Source organism: Impatiens glandulifera, chromosome 1, assembly GCF_907164915.1.
Source record: "Impatiens glandulifera chromosome 1, dImpGla2.1, whole genome shotgun sequence".
Classification (NCBI taxonomy): Eukaryota; Viridiplantae; Streptophyta; class Magnoliopsida; order Ericales; family Balsaminaceae; genus Impatiens; species Impatiens glandulifera.
The window spans coordinates 766369-790665 of record NC_061862.1 but is presented as its reverse complement, the minus strand read 5'-3'; the positions used below and the strand labels follow the sequence as shown (position 1 = coordinate 790665).

The 24297-nt window shown below is 32.8% G+C and overlaps 1 protein-coding gene across 1 annotated transcript; it reads right to left on the bottom strand.

The window, feature by feature from the left end:
• Positions 1-2163: 2163 nt before the first annotated feature.
• LOC124921079 (protein kinase and PP2C-like domain-containing protein) lies at positions 2164-5108 on the bottom strand. Its single transcript, XM_047461687.1, has 4 exons — positions 4935-5108; positions 2690-2731; positions 2500-2604; positions 2164-2424 (listed from the first exon to the last, which is right to left on the bottom strand). The coding sequence occupies exons 1-4, from the start codon at positions 5106-5108 to the stop codon at positions 2164-2166; spliced, it is 582 nt and encodes a 193-aa protein (XP_047317643.1).
• Between the last annotated feature and the right edge of the window lie 19189 nt (positions 5109-24297).

Below are 24297 nucleotides of genomic sequence, written 5' to 3'. Positions count from 1 at the left end.
TGTAAAAATTATATTGGTAAAATAAGAAATTTTAAAAATATAGATAAATTTGATTTAGTTTATTTGCTCCAACTTTTAGTTTATTCTAAGTACTCTTGATTTCAAATTATTTTGATTGCTAATGTTAGGCATGTTTTTATTAGTTTATTATTTTTTATATTGATAATAATATTAATAATTAATAGTATACATATATAAATATATATTTTTTATTAACTTAATTTTAAATATTAATAAATTATTTTAAATTAAAAAATAATATTTTTAAAAATAAATTAAATTTATTTATTAATTTTTATAATTTTTTATTAATATATAATGTAAGATTTAATTAAATAAGTAAATAAAGATCTTTATTAAACAAAAATAACATCTGAAAGCTTGATTATTGTTTAGTTTTTTGAGATATTGTTTAATAATATAAGAAGTGTGTTTTTTTAATTAAATAAGAACTAATGACACACACGGACATGATCCGTTTAAACTCAAAACATTTTTATATATTAAGTCAACTTTTATAATTGAGGTACATTGTGGTATTTGTATTTTTATTTTAATTATTAAAATTTATTTAAAATTAAAATTTATTTTATATAAAATAATATTTTAAATGAGTGAATAGATTTAATGGTAAATTATAATAATGTGATAAAAAATTAATAATAAAATAAAGTTAGAAAGGGAATTTGACGAAATAACCCTACAGATTGATGTACATGCTCTAGTGGTCACTCGCTAATTTAAATTGATCTGGTGGTCACTTTTATTTTTTTGGACGAAATTAACCTTTTCGCGTCACGCGCGCGAAGGAATTTTTTTTATATAAATACTCAAATTTTTTCATTTCGTTATTTTTCTTTCTCACTCTTCTCTTTCTTCTCGCGACGGCACGACGGTACGGCGGCACGGTGGCACGACGACGAAAACCTAAACTTAAACGAATACAATAGACAGATCTGTGATTTGGTCAATTTATGTTATTATTTCCATTATTTCATCTTTAAACCTTAAACCATGAGGTTTTCATCTTTTTTTCATCTTATTGTTCATCTTTGTTCATCTTATTGTTCATCTTGGTTGTTCATCTTGTCGATGATGATGTTTGTAGTTCATAATACTCTGATTCGGTTCCGTTTCACGGAAGATTCATTTGATTTTTGCGACTTCACGTTTCGCAAAAGGGTTTCACCGTTTCGCGAAGGGCTTCACGTTTCGTGAAACCCATAGCGAAACCCATATCAGGTTATTTAATCTGATTTGTTCATGTGGTCTAGGGTATTTGATCTCTTCAGATAATGCATGTAACAAAAAGTACTTTCAAGTGCAGCAAGTGCTGCAGTGGTGGAGTTTTCTGTTCGAGCTATACCAAAATTTATTTTGACCTTTTGTCAAAAGAAAAGGTTGTCTTCTGAAGTATCATCAAGATACATATGTGAGTGTTGTTGTTTTATGAGAAAGTTTTCTTACTTAAATTGTTTTTGGATAATCTATCAAACAAATCTGAAGTCTTTTGGAAACCTCACTTCTCTCGGGTATACTTGTTGTAAGTATCCGTCTGTTTCTTTCTGACCATAAAAGAGCATTTTTCTGGATATCGATAATTTATATCTAAGATATTATTTTGTGTCCAATTGTCTCTTCTTCTTATTAGGCAATTGTTCTGCTCATAATTTTGATATCGGGCCTTTGTTGCTTGATGGACATTGACACTTCGACTAGGTTGAAGCGCCTCAAGAATCTTGACTTCAATTATTCTTGGGCGAACGAAGATCCTTTTTTTGTCATTACAAGAATGTTGTGTTTCCGAGTCATAAATAAACTCAAATGTGTATCATCTGTTAGTTTGAAATTATAATATAACACTTATTTATTGAAGTTGTTTATTTATTTGAGAATTTCTGCTCATTTTTATTACCCAGAAAGGGTAAACAAACCTTAAAGCTGGTTTGCAATATAAATTTCTTGTGCTTGATATTTTCTACACACAATGTTCATAGAAGAGAGCAGTTTTCATATTTCATTTCAACTCATAAATCAATAAATATTATTAATTCAATCCAATATCTTATAAAGATAAAGTTCACATTTCAGTTAAAAATTATACTAAATTCAATTTAAATATGCCCACAAACTCTAGTAAATTCTTTCGGCTGTTGATACAGGTCACAGAAAAACAACAATAGCTGTAATATTGTCTTTGCTTCCACGTTTAGCAGCCTCAGTTGCTAACCTTTTTGAGCACATCCCAGGTACTTTAATAGTGTCCTTGATGATGCTCACAATGTCTTCACTGCTCATCACATCCCAAAGGCCGTCACTAGCCATTACCAGGTATTCATCATACTCAGATAACGTTGTCTCAATTACTTCTGGTTCAGCTGTTACAGCCGGTTTTAGATCATCATCACCAATTGAACGAGTAACCTAGAGAAGTAAAAGCAGAATATGGTCATTCATTTGTGATATGGAATTTTGAATTCGAGAATAAGGAGAAAGAACCTGAAGAGCAACCGAACCAACCCTCCATTTATCAACTTGCCATTTCACATCTTCACCAGCAAAGATAACTCGATTTCTCTCCTCAACACAACTTGCCGAGTGATCCTATGTTATAATGTCGAAAAGAAAATTATGATTCTCAAGTTTTAATTAATGACGAGCTAATAATGGAAACTTCCTATTTACGTACCTTACTTAGAGGATATGAACAGCCAGAGCGAGATAAATTGCTCTACATCACAGGCATTAGCAACATAAGCTTGTTTCCAAAATAAGTGCAACAATGGCTGTGCATCCCGGATGCCACTCTTTCTGAAACTCACTTGGACCGGCTCTTTGATTATTGATTCTTCCGTTTTTATTTTTATGCTTTTTCTTTTTTGAACTTTCAAGATTTTATGCCTCTTCCTTAATTGTTTTTGCACATTTAGTGCTATCATGTTGAAAATTATTACAGAAAACACACATGTCTGGCCTCCATTCATATTAGATTTCTATGACTATAGACTTTCCTTTCTTGTCAACTACTGTTATGTTCTTTAACAGCATATTTCGAGGATGTACTTAATGCTTTTTCTAGCAAATGTAAGTTGTTCTTCTACTTCTGTAATTGAGTTCATATATAATGGTTTCCCCAATAAACTTGCAAAGTGACTTAGAGCTTCTGCATTATACATGTGTGTTGGGATTATCCTAAGCTTAAATCATATACGAGTTGTTTCTTTTAGTTTGCTGAGTAGGTTCAATTCTTCAGACCATCTCTCCAGCTTAATACAGTTTGATCCAATAAGTATGCTCATGTTTTAGAATATCATCCAAGAAAATAGAGATCTTGTATATTTATAGAAACCTTCTCTAGTGTATTCTTCTCTCATTGTTTCATTAAGGCTTCCTTATTGACTAAGAATGATAATCTATTCTTCCCTATGTAGTTTCCAACCACTTTATTTTCTCATTCTTTAACACATTTTTCCTCCATTTCAGTTGACAGTTTAAAATTAAAAGGAGAATTGAGTATCTCCACTTTTGTTTTAATATCGCCCAAGTAAAATTTTCCTTTATAAGCATGATCATTTGCTTTCTTTCTTGCATTATTTTCTTAGACTTCGTTTACTCTCCAGCTGAAATTTCTCCTGATAGTATAGGTCTTAGATTTAACTGACCAGTTTACTATCTTTTCATAATCTTCCTTCTTTAATAAATTTCAGTCCTTAAGATAGTGTACATTCAATTGCCCGGTTGTTTGCTGCATTTTTTCTTTGTTGAGAATAATCTCTTCTTTCTTTGCGTGCATCAGGAGCTTTGTGATTTGATTTTTAGTTCAAAGAGATTTGTTGTTTCATTGTAACCAACCTTCCAAATTCCTTCTTTCTTTCCCTGTTTTCCTACTACATTTTCTTCAGAATTTTTATCAGCAATTGATTCCTTACCTTTGTTGGATTCCTATTTTTCCTTAATATTTTTTCAGCAATCCTATCAAATTTTTTTCAACTACCTATCTGTCTATCAAATTTTTTTCTCTCTTCCTTTGGATGAGAATTCTCGTGTCCCTATTTTTTTAAATGTTAGTTATTGAGTGACTGTGTTTTTAAGAATATTTCATTTGTGAATATCATCTTTATTTAATTGTTTTGGTATTAAAAATAATATGACAAAGATTATATTGTTACCCGCGTGGATAACACAAAAGTTGAAAAAAGAATGATAAAGATATTCATTACTAATGTGATTTTATTATAGTGACTGTGATTTGGGTATTTTGTGTTTTGTGATGACATTTGATTTGGAAATTATATAAGTGTTTGTTTGAGAATATTTTATTTTCTACATATTCTCTTATTTAGGTTGTTTATTCTCGAACTAATATAAACTATATTATTGTCCGCGTGGATAGAAGACAAAGTTAAAAAGAACGGGAAGAATATCACTTACTATACTATATTTGGTTTTGAAATTATAAAATTATGTGTTTGAGAAAATTCTATATATATATAAATATATATATATAAATATATATATAATTCTCCTTTCATATAATAATATATGTTTGCTTGTATGAATAAATTAAACTACAAGATTTTCAATTAATTTAATAAAAAATAAATATTAAAGTTAGATTGAAACTAAATTAATTAATGTACTTAATTTAATTTAGATTAAACCAAAGTTGATTATTAGGTTGACATTTTACTTGTGGAATTTCTAGTTGTCAATTTTAAGAAATATTATTAATATGTATATGTATATATAAATTTCATTATAATAGAACAAATTATAAATGCATAAAATATATTTTAAAATAAATGGGACTTTAATTATTAAAAAAGTTAATGAATTAATAATCGGAGGGAGGATGATTATAGGCGGTTCAAACAATAAAAAAAGTATAAATATAGATCCCTCTTCCATCTCTCTTTCTTCTGCGCCAGGTTTACGCCAAGCCAATTAGGGGAAAAGCAAGCGAGGGATGATCGATCGATCAGATCCACCACCGAAACCGCATCTCTCTTCTCGGACGGTCGAATCTCTGCGCCAGTTAAGAGGAAAAGTGAAATCCACCACCCGACGATCATTCCTTCCACATCTTTGATCCTCAGCAGGTCAGTCATTCAGTCTTCTCTAATCATTTCATTTCTTGTATGAAATAATCCTAATGGCTCAAGACAAACCCTAATTTCACAAACTTTCTTATCGTTTGATCAATCAATGTATATTCATTCGTCAATCAATGTGTATTCATTAATTGATCAATGAAACTCTTTCTTGACGGAAAATGGATCAAGGTTCGTCCCATTAATGCACCTCAAAACATTATTTCACATAAGGGTTTTTATGGGTCATGCTGATATTATTTTTTGGATTATGATCCAGATTTTTTATTTTTTGTTTCTGCATCAATATCCCTTAATTCAAATTGTAGTATAATATTGTTCTGCTTCATTTGGGAATTTATCTGTATCTTTTTCATATTAAAATATATTCTGCTGCGCTAAGAGCCCCTATGAGTGCACTGTTCAGAGTTACAGTCTGTTTGATGTACTATCAGTAAAAGGCAACAATGGAGGAAGACACATTTGCCACCCAGTATGAACATTACATAGAAAAATAGTCCAATTCAGGTTCATATCTTTAATTTAATAGTCAATTTTTTGATAGATTTATGCATTGGTTTTGTATTTTAATGTGGTTTCTTTATCAAATTAGTCTTTATGTTCAACTTTTTGTTTTCTTTATTGTGTTACTATTAAAAATTAAAAAGTAGTTCAGTTTAACCATATTTTCCCCATTTGTACGACGAGATAATGTGGATTATTTATAATTTTCAATACTTCTTTTGTTAATCTATCTGACCCTTGATAAACATGAAATCAGTTTTATCTCTGTGTGAAATGTTTAGAGGGTTGGGTTATAAGACACCGATTCCTTCCTTTCTTACTTATGATGATGTGTGATGAGCATTTATATAAGAAAAATAACCTATTGAGAGACATATGATAAAGTGTTTTATTGTTTCACACTATTGAGAGACATATGATAAAGTGTTTTATTGTTGCACACTATTGAGAGACATATGATAAAGTGTTTTATTGTTGCGTGTGCATAATATTCTACTGCGTAGATGTATATATATATCGAAAATATCTTTGTCTTCCTGAAAAAGTGTCGCGAGTTATTATACTCCAAGGCCATTTTCTGTAACAGTTATTCCTACCAAGAGTAGTATATAAAGGGTAATTGGTATTATGTTATGTTAGTTGAATATTGGAGCCACATTGACAAATCCTATATCACCTTATTCATAGTCTCATTATCCATTGTGATTTAAATTGGGACATATTATTATATTGGGTTTGAAATTATAAAAACTGTGTAAGAGAATACTTCATTTCTGCATATTCTCATACTTAGATGGTTTAGTCTATAAGACTATATTATTACGGCGTTGTTAGAAACACAAAATTTTAAAAGATTGAGAATTATCCCTTACTAAATTTATTTTATAGTGATTTTGATTTGATGTTTTTAGATATGATTGACTTGTGATTTGAGACGTATAATTATATTCGGGTTGACATTATAAAACTATGAATGAGAATACTTTATTTCTGCATATTCTCTAACTTGGTTGGTTTAGTCTTACAAATAATATGATAGTGATTGTGATTTGTGATGTACAATTATATTCAGTTTGAAATTATAAAAACTCGGTGTATGAGAATACTTTATATCTTCATATTCATATACATAGTTGATTTGATCATATAAATAATATAATAAGACTATATTGTTGCCGCGTGGATAAAATCACACAAATTCTAAATTATTGAGAACAGTCGTTTACAAAGGTTGGTTTTATAGTAATTGTGATTTGGTGGATTTAGATTTGAATGACTTGTGATTTGGGACGTATAATTATATTCAGATTAAAATTATAAATACTCCGTATATGAGAATACTTTATTTTTGTATATTCTCTTATTTAGTTTATTTAATCTTACAAATAATATGATAAAACTATATTGTTATTGACTGAAAATAAACATTTTTTTTTAAAGATTGAAAACGATCACTTACTATTGTTGGTTTGTGTTAGAAAATAAACCGTTAAGTCATATCAAGTATATTAATTGGTTTAAATATAACAAGAAGGTGTTGTAGCGTAGTGATAAACACCCATGCATGTCACACATGTGACCAGGGATCAAGTCTCACCGATAGCAAATAATATTTAAAGTTTTGCTATTTCAGGGAAGCTGAGCAAAATCCGAAATTTACCTATAGGCAAGATCGGCTCGACAATGTATACCGGTTCGGTCAAGAAGTTCAAAATCCGGACAGGTTCAACCTATGTGCAGAAATCCGGACAGGTTCAAGTTCAGGACCGGTTGAGTTATAAACCGAAAGAACGGTCAAGAAATCTAACCGGTTGAATATCAATCCGGTTAACCTGAAGCTATGAAAAACCTGAAGTCATCCGGTTAACCTGAAGCTATGAAAACCTGAAGTCATCCGGAACAGATAAAGAATTCAACCGGTCAAAGAACTCAACCGGTTAAGAAACTCAACCGGTCAAGTTATCAAACCGACCAGAAACATGACCGCACAAAGAAAGACAAGATCGGTCAAAATGAAGGCCGAAAACACCAGATAGTCGGTCATCCGGTTAAGACAAATAACCGACCAGAAGCCAAAGGAATAACCGGAAGCCATCCGGTTGAGAACCGGAAGCCATTCGGTTAAGTCAAATGACCGACCAGCATAAGAAGATACTTCGGGTATCTGTTGAGAATAATACCAAAGGAACAGACTGAACATTGCCATATTCATACAAGTCTGAGGACAGTCTGCAGGCTGCAGAAGACCGTCCTACAAGATCTTTCTATTTCAGGATAAATCAGAAAGGCAATCTTCCAAGTACAGACAACTGTCTAACCAACGGTCACCATATTGAGTAAAAGACAAACCTAGCAGGTTTGTCTTACACACTGGAAGATCAGACCATCAGGTCTGAAAGGTTGACCGCCAGGTCTGAAACACTGAACCTCTGCTCAGCCAATCAAATTCAAGGAAGTGAAATATGACCGTTTGCATATTTCACCTATAAAAGGAGCAGCTGAAGAAGAGTAAATGTGGGACACAAGAGATTTCAAGGGGGACACAGTGAACAATTAATTTACAAGTGATAAGATTGTGTTCTCTCTCTAGAAAGCATAAGTGCTAAGTTGAAGTGTAATATTTACAATTTCGGTGTAAATTGTACGGGTGTTATCGAGCAGGAAATAAGTCTCGATCGGATTGTGTTTGTATTCCTTAGTGAATATCCTTCTCGTGGTTTCGAGAGGAAGGGGTGACGTAAGAGTTTTATCTCCGAACATCCATAAAAACCTGTTTTGTTATTTACTTTCTGTTGGTTCTACATTCTAACCGACCTGTACTAACCTACCTACATTACTTTAACCGATTCTACACCTAAACCGAATCACCAAGTTACAAAACCGACCCGGCAACCTCCAAACATGTCTTATCAAAAAACCGGTTCTGCCTATCCTATAAGTGTGCTGCTTCAACTTGAAACAAACATCTTCTGCGCTTGAACCTGGTTCAAGGGTTTGTGACAGTTTGTGTAGTATTGAAACCCCGGTGTTAATCTCTAACCGGATTAATCACCACCCTTTGAGTGAGACGCGCTAACCGGCCCAACCCCGGTCCTCCAGCCGCGACCTAGATCCTAACAATTGGTATCAGAGCAGTTAGTTTCAATACTCAAGCAAGCATGTCTTTCGATAGGCCACCAATGCTAGAAGGTGATGACTTTGCCAACTGGAAGGCACGCATGTACCTGCATTTAATCACCATAGATGACGAAATGCAGTTCATCATAGCCGAAGGACCGATAATCATTGACAAGGACAGAAAGGACTGGACAACTGAAGATAGGAGAAGAAATAATCTAGATAACCATGCCAGAAACCGGATCTCCAACGGTGTAGACAAAAACACGTATTGCAAGATCAGAGACTGCAAAACCGCAAAGGAAACATGGGAAACGGTTATACAGATTCATGAGGGAAATGAAAAAACCAAGGAAAACAAGTGGGAATGCAGAAAACCGAGGAGAGATGACCGGAAACCGGACAATCAAAATAACCGAAATAACTATCAACAAACCGGTGAAGGAAGTGAGGTTCAGAAAGCACTGATAGCCGATGATGGAGGAAGCTTATGGGCTCACAGTGACAGTGATGATGAACTCACATGCCTTATGGCAAATGAGGAACAGGTATTTGACTCTCCTTGTGAAGAATTTACTAAAGATGAGTTATATAATGCATTGAATGATATGGTAGAAGAGTATAAGAACCTACTAACTCTATTACCTAAGCAACCCAATTTTAGAGCCGACCTCATAGTACCCATTCTGACCGAACCAAAGATCATACAACCTGATGAAACCCCTACCTTAGAAACCGAGTCAGCACCTGAACTACCCTCTGAAACCGAACAGCTCAATGAGCCAGTTAAAGAATTGACCGAGGAAGAAAATGTCCGCCTCCAGTATAGAATGGCCGCATAGAAAAGATCTAGTGAAATGGTAAGAAAAATGTGTAGTTACAAAAGACACCCTACTTGCATGTTTGGTCTAGGTTACAAAAACAATAGATCCCAAAGCCAAAAACACTTAGACAAAGTAAGGCTCACAAAGAATGATCTTCCCTTTGTAAGTTTTATAAGAAGCTCCTTAACCGCTGAAGAGGAATTAACTGCCTATTATACGGAAGACAAATTAACCTATGTAGGTCCGACTGATTCTGAGAAATGGCTTCACCCTGAGAAAAGGAAAGCCAATCGGTTCAAAAGTAGGCAAGCCAATTCTCAACCGCATAGGATAAACCAAAGACCATCCCCAAATAAGACACTCTTAAGACAGCAGAAAGATGTCAAGTCTTGCACAGGAAAACTAATTAGAACCATAACCGGGAAAGCTATCTGATCTATTAAAGTTTGGATACCCAAGGGACTAATCAACCGCGGACCCAAAGAAAAATGGGAACCAAATTTTCTATTGTCTATGAATGTAGGTAAATCAAGACAAAGGCTTGGAAAAGACAACATTGCATTCGGACAGCCGGGTGCTGACAGACACATCACATGAAGGGAACAAGCATGAAGTGGTTAACATCCTCACAAAGCCACTTCTCGAGTCTAAGTTTTCTTCCCTTAGAAATATCTTAGAATTGTTAGATTACAAAAATTTTCATACAAAATTCTTCTTCAAATAATGTTCTCCTTAAACCAAACCGTTTTTCCAAAACCGACCAAACAAACATAAGCTTTTCTAAATCGGCCAAACAAACATAAGATTTTTAAACCGGCCTACTTCTTACTTCTTGCATGGTTTTGAATATTTATTCTAAATAATCAAAAAGGGAGAAATTGTTAGAAAAATTAAGTAAGTTAATTTTAAACCGGCCAACGATTACAAGTTTTGAATATTTATTCTAAATAATCAAAAAGGGAGAAATTGTTAGAAAATAAACTGTTAAGTCATATCAAGTATATTAATTGGTTTAAATATAACAAGAATGTGTTGTAGCGTAGTGGTAAACACTCATGCATGTCACACATGTGACCAGGGATCAAGTCTCATCGACAGCAAATAATATTTAAAGTTTTGCTATTTCAAGGAAGCTGAGCAAAATCCGAAATTTACCTATAGGCAAGATCGGCTCGACAATGTATACTGGTTCGGTCAACCGGTTCGGTCAAGAAGTTCAAAATCCGGACAGGTTCAACCTATGTGCAGAAATCCGGACAGGTTCAAGTTCAGGACCGGTTGAGTTGTAAACCGAAAGAACGGTCAAGAAATCTAACCGGTTGAATATCAATCCGGTTAACCTAAAGCTATGAAAAACCTGAAGTCATCCGGAACAGATAAAGAATTCAACCGGTCAAAGAACTCAACCGGTTAAGAAACTCAACCGGTCAAGTTATCAAACCGACCAGAAACATGACCGCACAAAGAAAGACAGGATCGGTCAAAACTGAAGGCCGAAAACACCAGATAGTCGGTCATCCAGTTAAGACAAATAACCGACCAGAAGTCAAAGGAATAACCGGAAGCCATTCGGTTAAGTCAAATGACCGACCAGTATAAGAAGATACTTCGGGTATCTGTTGAGAATGATACCAAAGGAACAGACTGAACATTGCCATATTCATACAAGTCTGATGATAGTCTGCAGGCTGTAGAAGACCGTCCTACAAGATCTTTCTACTTCAGGATAAATCAGAAAGGCAATCTTCCAAGTAGAGACAACTGTCTGACCAACAGTCACCATATTGAGTAAAAGACAAACCTAGCAGGTTTGTCTTACACACTGGAAGATCAGACCATCAGGTCTGAAAGGTTGACCGCCAGGTCTGAAACACTAAACCTCTGCTCAGCCAATCAAATTCAAGGAAGTGAAATATGACCATTAGCATATTTCACCTATAAAAGGAGCAGTTGAAGAAGAGTAAATGTGGGACACAAGAGATTTCAAGGGGACACAGTGAACAATTAATTTACAAGTGATAAGATTGTGTTCTCTCTCTAGAAAGCATAAGTGCTAAGTTGAAGTGTAATATTTACAATTTCGGTGTAAATTGTACGAGTGTTATCGAGCAGGAAATAAGTCTCGATCGGATTGTGTTTGTATTCCTTAGTGAATATCCTTCTCGTGGTTTCGAGAGGAAGGGGTGACGTAGGAGTTTTATCTCCGAACATCCATAAAAACATGTCTTGTTATTTACTTTCTGCTGGTTCTACATTCTAACCGACCTGTACTAACCTACCTACACTACTTTAACCGATTCTACACCTAAACCGAATCACCAAGTTACAAAACCGACCCGGCAACCTCCAAACCTGTCTTATCAAAAAACTGGTTCTGCCTATCTTGTAAGTGTGCTGCTTCAACCTGAAACAAACCTTTTCTGCGCTTGAATCTGGTTCAAGGGTTTGTGATAGTTTGTGTAGTATTGAAACCCAGGTGTTAATCTCTAACCGGATTAATCACCACCCTTTGAGTGAGACGCGCTAACCGGCTCAACCCCGGTTCTCCAGCCGCGACCTAGATCCTAACAGTTTGGTTGTGTTGTGATTGTGATTGTGATTGATGACTTGTGATTTGAGACATATAATTATATTCGGTTTGAATTATAAAAATTTTATGTATGAGAATACTTTATTTTTGTATATTCTCATATTTATTAGTTTAGTCTTACAAATAATATGAAAAGATTATGTTGTTTCCATGTGGATAAAAACACAAAAATTCTACAAGATTGAGAACAATCACTTATTAATGTTAGTTTGAGAACAATCACTTATTAATGTTGGTTTATGTTGATTTTGATGTCATTCACGTTTTTTCCACCAAGAACATTTTATAAAACTCTTTGACCCCAGTACATAAAATATAAATACTGAAAGAAGAGGTTGTGGCGTAAAATTATATTCGGTTTGGATTATAAAATTTTTGTATATGAGAATACTTCATTTCTGCATATTCTCCTACTTAGTTGATTTAATCTTACAAATAATATAGTAAGACTATATTGTTGTCGCATGGATAGAATTACAAAAATTATAAAAGATTGAGAATGATCATTTACAAATTTTGGTTTTATAATGATTGTGATTTCGTGACTTGTGATTTGTGGCGTAAAATTATATTATGTTTGGATTATAAAATCTCTATGTATGAGAATACTTCATTTCTGCATATTCAATCTTACAAATAATATAATAAGACTATAATGCTTCCGCATGGATAGAATCACAAAAATTCTAAAAGATTGAGAACGATCATTTACAAATATTGGTTTTATAATGATTGTGATTTGATGACTTTAGATTTGAATGACTTATGATTTGGGAGGTATATTTATATTTGGTTTGGATTATAAATATTTTGTATATGAGAATACTTTATTTATGCATATTCTCCTATTTAGTTGGTTTAGTCTTACAAATAATATGAAAAGAATATTTTGTTGCCACGTAGATAGAAACACAATTTTTTTTAAAGATTGAGAATGATCACATATTAATGTTCGTTTATGCTGATTGTGATTTGGTGACTTTTGATTTGTGACGTAAAATTAAATTCGGTTTGGATTATAAAAACTTTGTGTATGAGAATACTTCATTTCTGCATATTCTCCTACTTAGTTGATTTAACCTTATAAATAATATAATAAGACTATATTGTTGTTGCATGGACAGAATAACAAACATTATAAAAGATTGAGAACAGTCATTTACAAATATGTTAGTTTTATAATAATTGTGATTTGTGGCGTACGATTATATTCGGTTTGCAATTATAAAATCTCCGTGTATGAGAATATTTCATTTTTGCATATTCTCCTACTTTGTTGATTTAATCTTATAAATAATATGATAAGACTATATTGTTGTCGCGTGGATAGAATCACAAAAATTCTAAAATATTGGGAAAGATCATATACAAATGTTGGTTTTATAGTAATTATGATTTGGTGGATTTAGATTTGAATGACTTGTGAATTGAGACGTATAATTATATTCGGTTTAAAATTATAAATACTCCATGTATGAGAATACTTCATTTCTGTATATTCTTCTATTTAGTTGATTTAATTTACAAATAATATTTTTGTTGCGTGGAAATAAAAAAAAAATCTAAAAGATCGAGAACGATCACTTACTAATGTTAGTTTTATTGTGATTGTGATTAGTGACTTGTGATATGAGACGTATAATTATATTTGGTTTGGATTATAAAAGTTATGTGTATGAGAATACTTCATTTCTGCATATTCTCATATTTAGTTGGTTTAGTCTTACAAATAATAGGAAAAAAAATTTGTTGTTGCCATGTAGGTAGAAACACAAAAATTCTAAAAGATTGAGAACGATCACTTATTAACGTTGTTTATGTTGATTGTGATTTGTGGCGTAAAATTATATTCGTTTTGGATTATAAATAATCTGTGTATGAGAATACTTCATTTCTGTATTTTCTCCTACTTGGTTGATTTAATCTTACAAATAATATAATAAGACTCTATTGTTTCCAGGTGGATAGAATCATAAAAATTCTAAAAGATTGATAACAATCATTTACAGATATTAGGTTTATAATGATTGTGATTTGGTGACTTTAGATTTGAATGATTTGTGATTTGGGACGTCTAATTATATTCGGTTTGAAAATATAAAAATTATGTGTATGCGAATAATTTATTTCTGCATATTTTCCTACTTAGTTGGTTTAATCTAACAAATAATATGATAAGACTATATTGTTTGCTACATGGAAAGAGACACAAAAATTATAAAAGGTTAAGAACGATCATTTACTAATGTTGACTTATGATTTGAATGACTTGTGATTTGAGACGTATACTTATATTCGTTTTGAAATTATAAAAATTCAGTGTATTATAATACTTCATTTATGAATATTCTCCTACTTAGTTGATTTAATCTTACAAATATTATGATAAGACTATATTGTTGCCGCGTGGATAAAATCACAAAACTCTAAAAGATTGAGAACGATCATTTACAAATGTTGGTTTAAAGTAATTGTGATTTGTTGACTTTAGTTTTGAATGACTTGTGATTTGATACATATAATTATTTTCGGTTTATATTTATAAAAACTCTGTGCTTTAAAATACTTCATTTATGCCTATTCTCCTATTTAGTTGATTTAATCTTACAAATAATATGATAAAACTATTTTGTTTTTTTAGGAAAACAATTTAGCATAATTTTATTAAAAAACTCAAAAAGTGGGAGTGTCAAAAATCAAAATTAAACAAACTCTATCTTTGATTATAAGATGACTAACAAATGACCTTAGAGTTTCTGAATGGTAGCAATCAAACAATAGTACAAACAAAGATAACTATTAACATTCCCAATCTTTCATGGTTTTTTTATATTCGCTTTGTATGTAATGTTCTTTTTTCAATGTCCCCTTCTTCGCTCATATTTCACGAAAAGTGATTAAATTATAGAAGATAATGATGTTTGTTTTCTTCTATTGTTAAGCCACCTCTGTATGAACCTATACCGATTTGATAAAAGAATTTTTTTTTTTTAGAATTTCAGGGTTTTTTATCAATGTTTTTTTCTACTTTAAATTTTCGGGTTTGAGGATTAACAACCTTAGTTTTCTCCTCACTTTTATCCTATGTTATTTCTTTGCTTTCTTTTTTTAGTTGTTACTCTTTCTTGTCTTCAGATTTAACTTCTTCAGCATCCTCTATTTTTTCAATTTAATTACTTTTTTCCTTTTCTTATGATTCTTCCTTGCTTTTTCTTTTGTATTTTCCTTATTTTTGTCTTCTTTATCATTGTTCTTGACTTCCACAATATGCTCTTGTATTCTTGATTTCAGTTTCATTTTCCTACTCTTCCGCCTTTTAGGCTTTTAGGATTTTTTTTACTCTTTCTCAGTTGATTTTGCCATTTAGTACTAACATGTTGGAAAATATTGCAGAAAACACACCTGTTTGGCCTTCATTCATATGAGATTTCCATGACTGTGGTTTTTTCCTTCCTATTATTAATTGTTATATTCTTTGACAATGTACTTTGAGGATACACTTCAATACTTATTCTATCAAAAGTAAGACGTTCTTCTTCCTCTGTAATTGGGTCTATATATAATGATTATTCAATAGACTAGGTAAGTGATTAAGAACTTCTACATTATATGTGTGTGTTGGGATGTTCCTAAACTTGAACCATATTTGAGTTGTTTCATTTAGTTTTTTTAGAATGTTCAATTCTTCAGACCATCTCTCCAGCTTCATATAGTTGGATTCAATATAAGTATGCTCAATTTTCATAATATCATCCAAGTTCGTTACCTTTTTAAATTGTAGAAAATAGAGATCATGGATGTTTTCGAAAACCTTCTCTAGTCCATTTTGTTCCCATTGTTTCATTAGTGATTCCTTAATGATTGAGAAAGATACACAGTTCTTTTCTATGTAGTTCCCAACAATTATATTTTTTTCATTTTTTGACGCATTTCTCTTCCACTACAGTGGGAAATTTAAATTCAAAAAAAGAGTTGAGAATCTCGACTTTTGTTTTAAACTCACCCAAATAGATTTGACCTTTATTCATGATCCTCTACTTTCTTTTTTCATTCTTTTTTCTGACTTCATTTACCTTCCTACTGGAATTGCTTCAGATAGTATAGGTATTTGATTTTGGGGACTTCATTAACTTCCTCATTTCTAAATATCTTATTACTTAGTTGGTTTAATCTTAAAAATAATATTTGATAAACCTATATTGTTGTCCGCATGAATAGTAACACAAAAAATTTAAAAAATTAGAACAATATCACTTACTAATGTTCGTTTAAGTGATTGTGATATGATGGCTTGTTATTTGAATGACTTGTGATTTGGGATGTATAATTATATTCAGTTTGAAATTATAAAATCTATGTATTAAAATACTTCATTTCTTCTTATTTTCCTACTTAATTGGTTTCATTTTACATATAATATGACAAGACTATATTGTTGTCTAGGTGGATAGTAACGCAAAAGTTTAACAATATTGAGAACGATCATTTACTAATATTTGTTTTATAGTGATTTTGATTTTGGTGGATTTTGATTTAGATGAATTGTTATATGTGACGTATAATTATATTCGTTTGGAAACTATAGAAGTTTTGTGTTTGATAATACTTCATTTCTGCATATTCTATTACTTAGTTTGTTTAATCTTAAAAATAATATAAGATAAAACTATATTGTTGTATGTGTGAATAGAACCCCAAAAGTTTAAAAAATGGGAACGATATCAATTACTCTTTCCTTTTCGATCGAAACCAAAGGAATCCTAAAGAAATAACCAACATTAAATGCGCCATATCAAACCAAATCAAATAAGTCTTGAAAACTGAAATGTTCGCTTTCCAAGAAGCATGCTTAATCCGATTAGACCAGACAATCCATTACTTCCTTGAAAATTGATAAAACCTTTATGACCAGACATAAACGGTCTGATTTTTTCAAATATTCTCATTAAATGCAACCAACCGCCCACACTATAAAAGGGGCCTCATCCTTCTTCATCAAATCACACTTCAAATATTCTTTTCTCTCTCTAAGTTCGAAACTTCAAAAATATCATTCATTCATTGCTCATATTCTTTCCTAAAAAAAATGAATGCTGAGATGAGAAACACCATCATTGTCGACTTCCATGAAATGATGAATTCTCGGTTTCAAGAAACCATAGTCTCACCGATCGTAGAATCGGGGTTGCAAGGGTTTCTCGAAGGTTTGGACACTATCCTCGAAGAGGAGGTGTATGAATTCTTCAACAACGGACACATACTTGATGATGGTAGCATAAGGACCATCATTGACGGAAGATTTCTTCGGATCACCGAAGAACACTTTGCTCACTTCTTCGAACTCCCAATCGAATGATTTTCGGACTTTCTAACGCCGTATTTTCCGGCCAAGGAAGACTATGCCTTCATCTTCTCCTGCTCCATTCATCCGGTCCATGAACACGGAGAAAAGGACGACCTTGCTCCTCAATACCAAGTCTTTCATGACTTGGTCCAGCGGTCTATCATGGGCCGAATGCCTAACCAAAACTACAACCGGGAGGCTTTCGACATCATGATAGCCATCGTCAGAAAATCGCCCATAAACTGGGCTTCATATCTCTTCAATAACTTGAAGAAACTTGTCACAGCTCCCAGGGGAAGGATCGGCTTCGCTCCCCAAATCACCCGATACCTGGAAGTTCATCGTCACAACCTCGGACCCGGTGTTCCTGTCAGACCGGCCAACACCATGACTCGACCCATGTTGAACAGGTGGATATCGAGGATTGAGGAACGAACCGGCAACACTGTGGACGAGTGGGTTGACAGAATGATCGAGGGGGATTGGCTTGATCTTCTTTAAATTTCTGTAGTTTCCGGTTATCTGGTCATTTTGTTGTACGACTAGACAACCATTTAATCTCTTTTTGTTTCGGCTTAATATATAAAAATTCATATCCTTAAGTCTCCGGTTTTCACATAAGTCTCTCTCCAGTTCTGCTCTGACTAAATAAAAAGACTTCTTATTAATCAAAGCTTCCGGCTAACAAAATTTCCGGTTAATCAAAATCTCAAACCATATCTGAAAAATTTCAAAGCTTACCGCCCACGATTTACCGCCCACAATATTACCGCCCATAGTTATTCTCCGCAATTACCTCCTAAAGTTACTGCAGTAACTTTTGGAGGGAAATTTGGCGCCAAAACTCAAAACGAAGTGACGGTTCAACTTCTAACCGTTCAAAACCGCTCCCTATATAAGACTAAAACAGTTCATTATTTGCACACGCTTTCTCTCTCTAAAAACTTAAGCTTTCTCTTGCATTCCGATTTTCTCTGATCTTCATCTTCTTCATTCATAATCTCGCCATGGATCTAGATAAAGCACCATTTAAATACATCTTGCAGGTCGACTTCAACGACATTGATGAACACGCTGCAGAAGAACACAAGGTTGTGCTTCAATCGCTAAGAGATATATTTTGTAAAAGTTTTTATTTATTTATAAATATCCAAGTTATTAATTTAAATGCAATCTTGAATATTCAAATTATAATAATTTCCCCAAGTGTTGTAACTTAGACAAATTACTACCTTAACTTTATCAAGAATCCAAATTCAATTATTTTCAAAAATTCAATTGTTCTAAAAATAATCGTTTTTAAAATAAATCGTGCAATGAGCCTGTGAATGAATTCAAGAAACTTGTATAGACTCAGATTTATTAAAAGCATAAACTATAAAATTGGGGGGTGAAAAGTGAGTGTCTACAAGTGTGAATGTTGTACGGAGTAAAGATGCTTCAAAATTATGGCACAGAAGACTTGGTCATATCAGTGAAAAGGGATTGAATCTGTTGGTTAAGAAAAATGCTATTTCTGGTTTGAGTGAGACCGATTTGGAGAAATATTCTCATTGTGTTGCTGGAAAACAAACTAGAGTATCGTTCAAGCATAATCTTCCTTTAAGAAAGTCAAAAGTCTTAGAGTTGGTGCATTCAGACGTTTGTGGTCCTTTAAAGGTACAAACTATTAGTGGTGCTCTTTATTTTGTAACGTTTATTGATGATCATTCCAGGAAGCTTTGGGTATATGTTTTGAAGTCTAAAGATGAGGTCTTAGACGAGTTCAAAGAGTTTCATGCTCTTGTTGAAAGAGAGACCGGAAAGAAGATCAAGTGCATTCGTAGTGATAATAGTGGTGAATATTGTGGTCCATTTAATGCAACTACAGACAATAAGGGATCAGACATCAGAAAACACCTCCAAAGACTCCTTAGTTGAATGGCCTTGCAGAAAGGATGAACATAATAATTGTTGATAGGATTAGATGTTTACTTTTAGAAGCAAAGTTATCTCAAACGTTTTGGGGTGAAACATTACTCACAGTAGTACATGTTATTAATTTGAGTCCTACAGTAGCTTTGGACGGTGAAGTTCCAAATAAGGTATGGACTCGTAAAAATATTTCGTATGATCATTTACGAGTATTTGGATGCAAGTGCTCTGCTCATATTCCAAAGGATGAAAGATCAAAGTTGGATGTGAAGAGTCGAGAATGCATTTTCTTGGGTTATGGCCAAGATGAATTTGGTTACAGATTATACGATCCAGTTGCAAAGAAGCTTGTCAGAAGTCGTGATGTCATCTTTTATGAAGATGAGACTATTGAAAACATTGATAAAGCTAAAAATAGTGAGTTGAAGGAAAAGGTGAGTGGATAGATTCAGATCCAGTTCAATTATCTGAATTACCTAGTTCAACAAAAAATCAGCTGCAACAAGATGATTCTCAAGATGAACATGACGTTCAAGTGGAGAATATTAGTAACGAGCAAGAGGAATTATCTACAATTCCATCTAGAATATCAACAAGAGATAGAAAACTTTCTACGAAATATTCTATTAATGAATATGTTTTAGTGACTAATGGGGGAGAGCTAGAGTCATATGAAGAAGCTATGGATAGTGAATCCAAGCATAAATAGATTGATGCTATGAAAGATGAGATTCAATCTCTACATGATAATCATACTTTTGAGTTGGTAAAATTACCAAAAGGAAAAAAAGCTTTGAAGAATAGGTGGGTATACAAACTGAAGCAAAATGATCATACTTCAGCTCCACGATACAAAGCTCGTTTGGTTGTCAAAGGGTTTAGTCAAAGAAAGGGAATTTACTTTGACAAAATTTTCTCTCATGTTGTTAAGATGACTTCAATCAGAACTATATTGAGTTTGGAAGCTAGTTTTGATTTGGAAGTTGAACAGATGGACGTGAAGACGACTTTTCTTCACAGTGATTTAGAGGAAGAGATTTATATGAATCAACCTGATGGTTTTAAGGTCAAGGGTAAAGAGAATTGTGTTTGCAAGTTGAATAAGAGTTTGTATGGTTTGAAGTAGGCTCCACGACAATGGTACAAGAAGTTTGAGTTATTTATGAAGCAGCACGGATATAAAAATACTACTTTTGACCATTGTGTGTTTGTGCAAAAATTCTCTCCTGTTAATTTTGTTATTCTGTTACTTTATGTTGATGATATGCTTATTGTTGGTCAAAGTGCTGCGATAATTGATAGGTTGAAACAAGACCTATGGAAGTCCTTTGCAATGAAGGATCTTGGACAAGCAAAGTAGATTCTTGGAATTAGAATCAGTCGTGACAGAAAGATGAAAAAGTTATGGTTGTCTCAAAAAAAATATATTGAGAAAGTGTTACAAAGATTCAATATGGAGAATTCTAAAAGTGTCGGCACACCTTTAGCGGCTCATTTTAAATTGAGCTCCAAATATAGTTCTTCTAATGATGATGAGAAGGAATATATGAAGAATGTTCCCTATAGTTCAGCTGTTGGTAGTCTTATGTATGTTATGGTTAGCACGAGACTAAATTTAGCTTATGTTGTTGGTATTGTCAGCAGGTTTCTTTCAAATCTGGGAAAGAATATTGGGAAGCGGTGAAGTGGATATTGAGATATCTCAAAGGCACATCAAGTATGAGACTTTGCCTTGGAAATGAGAATTCGAATTTAGTTAGTTATACCGACTCAGATATGGCAGGTGATGCTGATTCAAGAAAATCCACTTCAGGCTATTTGATTAATTTTGGAGGGGGAGCTATTTCTTGGCAATCGAGACTACAAAGTGTGTTGCGTTATCAACCGCGGAGGCTGAACTTATTGCAGCAACGGAAACTTGTAAGGAGTTGATTTGGGTTAAGAAGTTATTATTTGAACTTGATATTGTGCAAGAAAGGTATGTGCTTCTATGTGATAGTCAAAGCGCTATTTATCTAGCGAAAAATTCAACATTTCATTCTAGATCTAAACACATTGATGTAAGGTACCATTGGATATAGGATCTATTAGATGAAAAGTTGTTGATTTTAGAAACGGTGCATACAGACGATAATGGCGCTGATATGATGACTAAGTCACTACCTCAAAGCAAGTTCAAGTTTTGTTGTTCAACCGCTGGGTTGACAACATCTTTCCCATAGTTGTGAGGGGGGAGTTTGTTGGGTTTTATTTGGGCTCCCAACAATGAAAAAGGCTCAATAGTGGTTCAAGTTCACGTTTAATTCATTAAGGGTATTATAATATTTTAAAGGGTTATGTTATAACCTAATTGCTCTAGTATTTAAAGAGCGATTTTCGTCATCAAAAAGCAGAAGTCAAAAAAAATTAAAAGAGAGGAAGAAAGAGAAAATTTTGTAGCAGATTTTCGCCTACAGCCGCGCAGGTTCATCAAACTCATGATCGAAGATTCAAACAGAGTTTTTCTAAGGCTTAAAAGTTCTTCCTAATTTGAGTTTTTTATTTGACTTGTTTGGGACCAAAAGTTGTATCTTTTTGGTTATGCCCTTTTATCTTTCTACGGTATTAAAAGGTTGTTATACCTTGTTTGTATTCCCGACTCTGATTATAATGAAGCTTGAACTGGACGTAAAGTCCCGTAGTTTTTACTCCTTGATTTTAGGAGGTTTTCCACGTAAAAATATTGTGTGTGCATTGTGTTATTTATTTCTGCTTTTACTTGTGTTTTATCTGATCCTAAGTTTTTCAATCAAGTAGGGAATAGAATATACTTTTTTTCCTAACAAAATCCTTACTTATAAAGATAGTCGACTCAAAATATTCTAAAGTAGCATGGGATACACTCGAAAAAAAAAACAAAGGAGACGAACGGGTGAAGAAAGTACGGATTCAAACCCTTAGGGGAGACCTGGAAAACATGAGGAATAAAGAATTTAAATACGTATTTAAGTTCATTATTCAGGTGGAGACCGTGGTGAACAAGCTGAATCAGAATTGTGAGTCTTTCATCAAATTGAAATGTTGAAAAGATTATGAGGTCATTGACAGATAATTTCTAGAATATTGTGTGCGCAATAGAGGATTCCAATGACCTATCAATTGATATTTAATTGTGTGCGCAATATCGTGTGCAACACTCACTCTTGAAGAGTTTGTTGGGTCTTTGGAAACTCATGAGCAGAGAAGGAAAAACAAGAAGGGAGAGTGACTTGAATAGACTCTCCAGGCGAAAGCAACAACAATAAAAGAGGAGAATGTGTTATATGTTTAGAGTATAAGAGGTAGAGGCTTAAGTGGTAGAGAAAGAAGAGGACAAGAAAATGAGTAAGTCGGCCAACAAAACTGGCATTGCTAAGGTCAAACTCGGGTGGTTGGACAAACATTAACAATTATTGATAACAAGAAGGCAAAAAGTACAAGTTGAAAGCACTTTGTTACTCTCTATATTTGTTCTTCTACATTTCAAATGGATTTGTTACAAAAAATATATATATGTAAATTATTTGTCTCTTCAAATACCAAAAATAAATCATGATGGCTATTAAATAGGTTTGTCACCCATATTTTTTGGTTATGTCACTCACGCCTAAAACCATTAATATTATTCTAGGAATACTCACTCACGCCTTAAACTATTAATATTATTCTAGAAATACTAAACAACAAAAATAAATTTCTTAATTTAAGTTTTACAATAAATCTCCCCCTTAAACTTAAATAACTTCATATCTCTCATTCCAAACAACCTTGTTCTCGTATAAAATGAAATCGGACGTCGATGTGCTTGCTCCTTCCGTGATTAACCGGGTTCTTTGCCAACTCAATCACTAACTTGTTATCAACTCGGATCACTCACAGATGCCTTAGTAATTTGAAATCAGACAAATGACACACGCTCAAAGAGGCCGTCATACACTCGGCATCGTAGGTCGACAGAGTTATAGTAGGTTCTTTCTTTGATTATAGAAGCATACATAACCCGAAGTACTTCATTTGATTAAATCATTATGGTTAAGAATACTTTTTGCATATTTTATTGCTTATTTGTTTAATTTTGATCCGAGTTTGTTGTCCGCCTGAAATACAAAAGTCAAAAAAATGGGAAATGTTAAATTTATAATATTTTTTTTTAGTTTGTGATTTGGGTCTTAGAAATCTATTGAGTCTGAAACTATAGAAATATTATGTTTGAGAATCAGTTGATCTACTCTTTTCAAAAAATATTATTTAAGCATGTTTTTTTTCTAATGCGATTAGATACAATAATAACATTTCGAAAATTATGAGGTGATATTATTTTATTATTGTTCTCCTTATAATATAGAGATTTTGTGACTTGTTATTTTGGACATGAGAAATATATCAAGTATCAAATGATTAATTATTATGATGGAGAATACTTAATTTTTATATATTCTTTTGGCCTATTATGATCACTTAACTTGTGATTTTGGATGCCTATTATGATTACTTAACTTGTGATTTTGGATTTGAGGAGTGTTAAGTATTAAATGATTAAATCACTATGGTTGAGCATACTTCATTTCAGCATATTCTTTTGTTTAGTGACTTTAGTCTTAAAAATAATATGATAAGATTATTTTGTTGCCTCGCGTGGATGAAAACACAAAAGTTAAAAAAAAATGGAACAATATGACTTACAAATGTTGGTTTTATAGTGATTGGTATTTTTGTGCCTTGTGTTTTTTTGGGACGTAGATTCGATTTGAAAGTATAAAAGCACTGTGTTTGAGAATATTCATTTTCTACCTATTCTTTTGATTAGTTGGTTTACTCTTATTAAAAGAATTAAATAGTCTTAAAAATAATATGAATGTGAATATAACAAGTTTT